Below are 9,780 nucleotides of genomic sequence, written 5' to 3' on the forward strand. Positions count from 1 at the left end.
GCTTAAATAAATCTTGTTGAGGAAAAGACTGAGCTGGATGCAGAATTAATTTTAAAATAAATATGTATATTTATGATACGGTTGTGAATGCACATATTTACATCCCAGCAAAAATAAATAAAGAGAGAAAGAAACTCAAGATAAATTCCCCTCCACTAGTGAATGGGGATATATTCATCTCAGTCCTCCAGTAAAATCTAGGGTCCAAACTTTAAACTTCTCACATCAATAAGACCTGTTGTCTGTTTGGGTGTATTTGTCTTGGCCATTATCTTTCATGATTTTCTGCCTCAAATGTTTCATTTTGATTTGTTCCAAGAATGGCTTCTGGTCAGATCCTGATGACCCACACAGTGTTAAATGTCACCCTGAGCCACGTTTTCTCCATTCACAACGCTGCACCGCTCATCCTGAGACAAGAGTTCTACTTTCATGCCTCAGTCTCTTAGTTGTGCTGCTGCTGAATAGCCAAGCTGATCAGAATGACGTTTTGGGTCAGAACCTGATCATGTAATGGGATTTTAAAGTTCTGTGTGATGCACTGTCTAGATTCTGAATGAACAGAACCACACAGTCCTGCCTGTCACCTTCATGTCAACTGTGTTATTGTACAGCTGTCATTGTTTCATTACATGTTCATTTCATTTCATTGCTCATTGCTAGTTGTTTCTTACCAGTTCAGAATGAAACGTTGGGCTGTCTTGTCAGGGTTTGTTTCCTTTAACTTTCCCTACTGTCTTGACAGATTACACTCTGCTGAGACTCTCTGCAGGCTGTTCAGGACAGGCAGAGGTTTACTACAATGGCACCTGGGGCAGTGTGTGTCAGAACGGCATGACTGACTCCACAGCTGCAGTGATCTGTAAACAGCTGGGCTGTGGAGACAAGGGCACCATCAGAGAGACAAACTCCAGGCTGAGCCCGGACCCCAAATGGCTGGACTTTGTCTCCTGTCGCAAACACGACTCCACCCTGTGGCAGTGTCCCTCCTCCCCCTGGGGTCAGAATGAGTGTGAAGACCGGGAAGTGGCTGAGATCACCTGCTCAGGTAGAGAGTGAAGAGTGATGCTGCCTTCCTCTTAAACAGCTCTGCAGTGATTGTCTTTATCTCGAGCAGCTCTGTGGATTAGTGTTTTGCCAAGTTCAGAACATAATAAGAGCTTTCAACTGAATTATTATAAATTTATATCCAAACATGTATAAAAATGAAAGCAATGTCATTGTTATTCATTTTATAATAATAATGTTTTTATATGACTATAAATATTTGAAGGTCTTAGAAAAGAAGCTGACAGAAGCATTCCAGCCCATCAGGAAGAGCAGCCTCAGCTGTACTGCCCAGGTGAGTTCAGTGTGTAAAACAGTCAGAGACACTGCAGCCCTGAGCTGAGGAACAGTAACCATACAGCTCTCTTCTAGGGTCACTCTATACCTCACTAATCTCTACTACAGTCACTGAGATGAAGACACTCAGTAACCTCTCTGCTCTCGTCTACAGTCACAGATCTAATGACACTCGGTAACCTTTCTGTTGACTTTCAGTCCCACTGGCTCTGCGCCTGGCTGGAGGCACTAACTGCTCTGGCCGGGTGGAGCTGCGGTATGAGGGCTCCTGGGGGACAGTCTGTGACAACTCCTGGGACCTGCAGGATGCCCAGGTGGTCTGCAGACAGCTGGGCTGTGGTGATGCAGTGAGTGCACCAGTAGAGGCCTCATTCGGACCAGGGATTGGCACCATCTGGCTGGACGAGGTGAACTGCACAGGCAGTGAGCTTCACCTGTGGGACTGCTGTCACTCTGGACTGAATCAGAGTGACTGTCGACACAAGGAAGATGCAGGGGTTACCTGTACAGGTGAGGAGAGTCTTAGAACTGTAGATGAACAAGGTAGCAGGTCAATGGAGAAGTTAGACTGATGTTACCCATACTCTATCACTGCTTAATATCTAACTGAACCAACTAAGATCATCAGTGACAAGATTGGGATGTTTTGCAGCCCTGTGTGTGTGTCTGAACAGCACTAGGCTTTAATTCCGAAACAGACACCATTCATCCTGCAATCCTAGATTTGACCTCAAGGAACAAATGTAAAGATTTTCTTTTTATTAAGACCACTCTGGATTCAACTTGCTATAAAACCAAAGGCAAAATAATGACAGTTCTCCTATCTCTTTTACAGGTTTATCAAAGACAACAGCCAGTCCAGCAACAGCTACTGGTGAACAGAAATCCTCCTTGTCATTGATAACTCCTGTCTTTCTGTCTCTTCAGATTCCCAGTGTATCTGTAGTGTCTCCTCTCCTCTCTCAGGGTGAAGATCAGTGCTTTCAGATTCCCAGTGTAGATCTTGTGCTAGTGTCCTCTCTTTCCTCATTGATTTAGTGACAGTCCTGATGGGTTAGATTTGGAATCCTTAACTATTCTTCGGTGATCTTGGATTAACCCTGAAGCCATGATAGCCCCATATGGGAACAGGAGGAGAACGGGACATGTGTCGAAGTGTATATGAGCCCAAGAGCACCTCTCCTGATCCCTGTTCATCCATTGTCTCCCCCTCTCTCAGGCAGAACCAGGACAACACCCCAGACACAGCCGCTGGGAGGCCTGTCCGCCTCGCCCCTGGTCCTCCTGCTGCTGGGGGCTCTGCTCTTCGTGGTGCTGGCCCTGTTAGTGGGGCAGCTGATCCAGAACAGGAAGCTGAGGAAAGGTAGGGAGGGAACTCTTCATCCACATAGTGACCCCTAGTGGTCATTTCTGTCACTCACATGGAACTGATATTTCTATAATTAACTTGAGGAATAGCCCTGCTTTAAAATCACGATTGCTAAGGTGAACCTGTCTAATTTAAAGGTGTGTGGATGTGAGCAATTTTAATAGGGTAGAGAAATCAATTTGAAGTTTAAGAAAGATTATCAACAATTAAAGATGAAGATATGAGGAAACTTGCAAATCCAGAATCATAACATTTATGTGCTCAAATGTCCAAAGAAGGTTAAGTAGTCAATGTTTGATCTTGTACTCTGCTCCCTGCATGTTAACCCTGAGTGTCTGTTTCCTCACACAGCCCTATCTAAGGGAGCACTCGCCCCCTATCATGATGCCGTCTATGAGGAAATAGAGTACAAACTGGCCAGAGAGGGAACCTACAGCGCCCCCAGGAGAGGTGAGTGGAGAGAGTCTTCAGGTGTGATTGATCTCCACCCTCTGAGGAAGATCTGAGGATTTACACTTGTAGAATATCTCACCCAACTGGTTTCAGACAGTAGTTTTCTTTCTCAAGATGTGTGTTAAATTAGATTAAGAAAATCATCACATCACTGTCCCTGTGCTGTCTTATAAAAAAAAAGTATGTTTTACTTTTAAACTTGTAGAGTTTTCTTTACACAAACACACACCCTGGCTTCTCTTCCAGTAGAGGACACTGAGGCTGCTGTCCGACTGCAGGTATTACTGATCTGTCCTCCTGTTCACAGGGAGATTCCTCTCTGATGAGCTGCCCTCTGGATACGATGATGTGGAGGACAGTGAGGGAGACCCAGTACCAGGTGAGGGGAGGTGGAGTCAGGGGGCTCAGTGTGGGAGTGAGGAGGTCTTCAGTCCAGTACTCACTCTCACCTCAGAACAGGCTGACATTTAGAGAACTTAGGTAGAAAATCCTGAATTATACAATTAGAACCACATGTGTTTGATACCTTGTAAAGTCTGCTCTTCAGTGTTGCCTCACAGTAGCCTTATCTCAGCAAATCATAGATGCTGAGCAACACTAGACCTGGTCAATACTGGGGTGGTAAACAGGGTGCTGCTCTAATTGGTTTTGATAGAAAAGGAGACTGGGGAACAGCATGCTGTAAAAACTGCCTTTCAGATCAGATAAATCAGCGACCCTAGAGTTCTGGCTTAACTATACACCACAAAACATTTAAAATCACACTTTACAATAACTTTGCAGCTCTTTGGTCAAACTAAGTCTGAGTCCGGAAGTGGAAATTCTCTGTCTCTCTGTGTGGTTCAGGAGACTCGATAACCTCTCTGAAAGAAGAGATCCCAGAGTACTATGATGATGCAGTAACTGTAGCTCAGAGCCCAGATGCCTTGTCAGGTCAGTTACTTCAGTCCAGTCACATGGGGAAACTCTGCACCAATCTCAGTGAGTCTGACTCTCTCTACTATCTCTTTGATCTCAGCTTCTGAATACGGAGTCTGTGTTATTCTGCACCAGTCACATGAATCTGACTCTCTCTCTCTCTCTCTGTGATCTCTGTGTGATCTCTGCCCTGCACACTCAGTCTGGGTCACTGTGCTTCCAGTGTCCAGCTCCTCTTCAGTTGCACATAGTGTTCAAATCACTCTCTGTCCAAATACAACCAACCTTTCTCTTCCCTGTTGTCCTTCAACATCTTATTTTAAATTTTAAGAATTGTTTTAAATTTATTACTGAAGTGAATAGGACTAGACATCAGGTTCCCTGATCTCCTGTACTTGTCTGGAGTTTTAGTTCCAATGTGATGTTCAGTTAATCAGTGTGTTCTGAGGAGCTCCAGCAGTCATGTGCTCAAGATAAACCAGTGCTCTGATATGCGTCACTGAATCTGTACTCTTTGTGGTTCAGGAGAGCTGATGTCCCCTGTGACGGAAGAGGCCCCAGAGTACTATGATGATGCTGTAACTGTACCTCAGAGCCCAGATGCCTTGTCAAGTGAGTTATTTCTGTCCAGTCCCATAGAGAAACACTGCACCAATCCCAGAGAGTCTGATTCTGTGCACTGCATGGCACATTTGGATTATAGGGCTCACATCACTGCTCTCTGTCCAAATACATCCGTACGACACTGCCCTGTTGTCCCTCAACATCTTAATTCAAAATCTAGGATTAGTTTTAAATGTATGACAGACATGAATAGGAGAAGAAATCAGGGTCCCCGATCTCCTGTACTTAAGAGTCTGGTGTTTTAGTCGTAATGTGATGTTTAGTTAATCAGTGTGTTCTGACAAGCTCCAGCAGTCCGGCACTTTAGATGAGTCAGTGTTCTGATGAGTGACAGTGACGCTTTGCTCTGTGTGCTTCAGGAGAGCTGATGTCCTCTGTGAAAGAAGAGGGTCCAGAGTACTATGATGATGCCATCACTGTGCCCCAGAGTCCAGACACTGTATCAGGTGGGTTATAATAAATAAGATTCATCAGTACCCCCTGTACCAGCCCACAGTAGCCTTTGTCATTAGAAATTAGTCTCAACCTAATTTCATATCTGCAAATAAACACTAACTGGAAATGAAGAGGTCAGTTTGTGTCAGAATGACAGAGACATTACTGACCTGCTCTTCTGTTTACAGGAAGACTCCTCTCTGATGAGACACCCTCTGGATACAGTGATGTGGGGGACAGTGAGGGTTACCCCACTTCAGGTAAAGGGGGCTACAGCCAGGGGGCTCAGTGTGGGTGAGGTAGTTCAGGGATGGGAAGATAACCCCAAGTAATCCATCTCTATGCCACTCTCATCCAAGACAGGGGGGAATCAGGCATTTTGCAGTAGCAGTGGCTTCACTCTGTCATGTCCTACAAGGATCAATAACAGACAATAAAGGCTGAGAGACCTGAATTGTTCAAAGTTAGATCACAAAGATCAGAGTGTCATTGAAACCCACCTACTGACACACCCAGCCATTCAGATGATTTAAATTGATCAGCAGCTGATCAATGATGAGGGAGTAAGGTCTGGACAGAGCAAAGCTTTAGATTCCCCAAGACCAGGAATTCTATTCTCTGACTGCAGAGAGAATTACTAGACTCAGAAATTTCTAGGTCTTCCTCACTGTGGTTTAAGAGCATTGATACTTCATAAGTATAAGTGAATTCTACACTGAATCATCAAGTCTTCCAAAAAGATACAATTTAATTTTAAAAAATCCTATTAAACACTTTTGACTACAATATTGTAACATCTATTCTGTATACGATAACTGTTAGTCCACTAATAGCCATTGATATCAAAGCAGATTACTTCTCAGATGTGTTCGATTATGCTTATTTTTTGTTATGCAAATTATGATTATATCAATAAATTGTATATTGTTTGGTTAGAATACATGTGTGAAACTATAGGTTATTATGTTTGATTAGTTCCTAGAAGTCTACAAGTACTCTCAAAATATACTGCTATAATTTCTGATTGTTACAGAAAATTAAAATCCCCATTCACTGCACTATTGTGACTATGTAAGTGTTTTAAAAAATCTAGGTACACCTGGGCAATGTCATCAATTCCAATTCCAATTACAATTACAGTACATGGCTAGGGGCTGCAAAGCAAGGAGATCTTTGCTGAGATGTTGAGGTGTGAGATTCAGTGATCAAAGCAACCATAAAGTTTAGTTAAGTTCTGGGTAAATGATTGTCAATCAACCGTCCAGGAATGACAGAGCTATTTCTTGCTTCTACTGCTTGTCCAGATCAACTGGAAAGACCAGATTGGAGTTTAGTCTTTGACCCTCATAAAGAGAGCTTGCCTTTCTGTTGTTTTTAGAAACTTTAATTTCTTGTTTAGAGAATCCCTTGGTAAAAAGTGCCTCTCCTGGCTAGTGGGAGCATCTTTAGAACAGGGAGATAGGCTCCCATTCATTTTGTAGCAATTGGGTTCATAAAAAGAGAGAGGTTTAACTGTAGGTTGTAATGTCTTTGGTTTAGAAGGTTTGATTTATCTCTTTCTTTTATGTAGGTGTTCTGTAAAAGCTGAATACTTGGTAGCAGTTTGAGGATTTTCTGGATGGTTAGGATGTAGGTGTCTAAAACACCTTGTTAGCATATTTGTAATTGTGTGCTGTATGTTTATGTTGTGTGCAATTTTGTGTGTGTTGTGTCATTAATAACAAATATTTAACTATTGGGAATATTTTTGGCAAAATCTTTACAAGTTGGGGGCTTATGATTATGACTTTATGATTTAATTATTAATTTATCTACTCAGTCATTTCTGATATTCACCATTTTCATAATACTTATTTGTATCAGTATTATGTTAATAACTGAGTCATTTGTAAAAATATGAGTCTGTGTCTCTCTGTCAGGTGTCCCCCACGCTGGCCCTGGAGTGGACAGGGTCCTGCCCACACTGCCTTATGAAGAAGGAGCCCCTGCCCCTCACAGGACTGACTACGATGATGTTGGGGACGAGTCTCAGAGAGAGGATGGGTGCTGTGAGACTGACAGGGCTGTCTGGGAGAAGCTCCTCCTGTAGGTCTAGACACAGAAGAGCTTCACCAACAGAGTCACGCAGTCTTAGAACAACTCTGAGCACTGAGACTGTCTGTGACCTGAGTCCACTTCACTCCACTGTTTCCACACTGACACTGTCTGTGACCTGAGTCCGCTTCACTCCACTGTTTCCACACTGTCCTGCAGGTTGTGTTTTGCAAAATTGAGACTTGAACATTCCATTTCTGCTCAGCCTTTCTTTTAATACCTTTTGATGTTCCAGATATAGGAAATAAAATTGTTGATTGATGTACAGTTCTGAATGTACCACTTTTGATGGGAATATTTTTTAATACGTTTTATTAAAGTTTTGCTTTGCAATAATCTTTGGTTTTGTTATGCTCATTTCTAATGTATGACATTAAAGGTATCATTAAAAATTAAGGAGCCTTTGGTCACTCGCAATGATAAAATCATAAGAAAGAAGAAAGTTACTTGTTTGTTTCAAATCATAAGTATCGGTAGATCCACACAAAGGACAAAAAAACAATGTACACAAAGATAGACACAACATGATACAACCTAAATGTTATTTAAATTTCCCTACAAATCAAGAGAAATCATGGGTCCTGCAAGAAGACACTGTACAGCATCACTAATCCTAAACCTACAGAAATTGTATAGCTACAGAGAGTTACAAAAGCATCTGGATTTAAATAACTGGAACACAGGAAAGCTAAAACTATAAACAGGAATGACTGACATTGGAAAACTCATGATCATAAAGGGTCAGGCCTTTTTAAACTAACTTGCTAAAATAATATCAGAATGTTTTTGGACTGTGGTAATAAAAATATAATTAATAATTGCTTACACTTATATAGCACTTTTCTGGACACTCCACTCAAAGGGCTTTACAGGTAATGGGGACTCCCCTCCACCACCACCAATGTGGAGCCCCACCTGGATGATGCGACGGCAGCCATAGTGCGCCAGAACGCTCACCCCACACCAGCTCTCAGTGGGAAGGAGAGCAGAGTAATGAAGCCAAATCATAGATGGGGATTATTAGGAGGCCATGATTGGTAAAGGCCAACAGGAAATTTGACACATCTATGTAGAACAAAGGGACAGTTAGTCCTCATGTAAGATCCTCTACTCTTTTTGAAAGAAGTCCCGGTATTTTTAATGGCCACAAAGTATCAGGACCTCAGTTTTACATCTTACCTGGAGGGCAGAGCCAGTTTACAGTGTAGTGTCCCCATCACTATACTGGGGTATTAGCACCCCCTGCTGGCCCCACTAACACCTCTTCCAGCAGCAACCAGTTTTTCCCCAAGAGGTCTCCCATCCAGGTACTGGCCAGGCATACACTTATTTAACTTCAGTGGGCTGTCAGTTGTGAGTTGCAGAGTGATATAGCTGCTGCCGAGAAACTAGACCACCTGAAGGAAACTAATGCAAACATGGGGAGAAACCACTCGGCTGTACTCAAGGACAATTTTTATCTTCCACCTACGATTTCAACATTTTCCTTGGAAGATGTCAAACCACAGAGCCTGTGCTGGGCTTCAGGCCGGCTGTAGTGGACATCCTGTTGAACATAAAAAGCATATTGAGTTCCTCGGACATGAAATTACCAGATAAAAGCCATTTCTCGTCACTTGCTCAGCGCAAACAGAACACCGGTATCTCATAGTGGTGTGTCCAGGTGGGTGTAAAAAGGCGCAGCTTAGCTGGTTAAAGTGCCTGTCTAGTAAACTGGTGATCCTGAATTCAAATCCCGCCAGTACCTTTCTTTCTCTCTTGTCGTGTAGAGTTTATCATTATGGACAGCAGCAGGCGTCTGCCTTAAGTTTAATGTAAGTGTTCATTTCTGGAACAACTTGTTTTCTCCACACAAATTGCAATAGATAAAATACTAATCTCCCCTGTCAGTGCAGAATTACTACCAGCTGGCAAGAAAATAAAAACGATTTTTTTTGTCTTTAGCCTTAAACCCATGAATGTAGAAGAAAAGATTATATAGAAGATAACCCTTAGACGTTCATCGAAAGCTCAGTAAATGATAAAGCAGAGGCTCGTGTTCTGAATTCTGATCTGATTCTCTTGCTTCGACCTTTAAATTGTACAGTGTGTAGACGTGTCACTCTTCCTAACACAATTAAAGAGCGGCAGGCAAAAGGGCCTGTCAGGAGTTAAGTTCAGTGGCAGAGCACTTGCATCGCGTGTATAAGGCTTTGTTTTCTATCGCCACTCTGGATTTCTTTTTAAACGCGATATCTTATCTGTGATTATCTTTCGTTTGACTTCACCCGTGTGTGAATTTCAGCGCGACACATAAAACTGTTTGTCTGTTTTAAAGAGATGCTATTTTTAAAACAGACCAAATGAAAGACGTAGTAGCTAAATACAAGTAGAAAACATGTGAATCTGAGAAAATTTGGATTGGAGCGATGTACAGTATTACTAATAGCGACGCAAAGCTCACGGTGTTGTTAGGAAGGATGCTATCAGGGCCAGTGGCGTAATGCATAACGTTTTTGATTTCAGCTCAGGAGATGGTAGGTTTGACTCCTACCTAGCTCGTA

At 42.5% G+C, this 9,780-nt stretch overlaps 1 protein-coding gene across 1 annotated transcript in view; it reads left to right on the forward strand.

The window, feature by feature from the left end:
- Positions 1–2,024, forward strand: part of LOC148825446 (scavenger receptor cysteine-rich type 1 protein M130-like) — a 305,154-nt gene extending 303,130 nt beyond the window's left edge. Inside the window, exons 9-11 of the mRNA XM_088926315.1 lie at positions 746–1,048; positions 1,543–1,622; positions 2,019–2,024. Of these exons, the coding sequence (XP_088782441.1) occupies positions 746–1,048; positions 1,543–1,622; positions 2,019–2,024 (389 nt within the window). The remainder of the gene's footprint in view (positions 1–745; positions 1,049–1,542; positions 1,623–2,018) is intronic.
- Positions 2,025–9,780: the final 7,756 nt, after the last annotated feature.

This window comes from Atractosteus spatula, chromosome 10 (genome assembly GCF_055471065.1).
Source record: "Atractosteus spatula isolate fAtrSpa1 chromosome 10, fAtrSpa1.hap1, whole genome shotgun sequence".
Lineage (NCBI taxonomy): Eukaryota > Metazoa > Chordata > Actinopteri > Semionotiformes > Lepisosteidae > Atractosteus > Atractosteus spatula.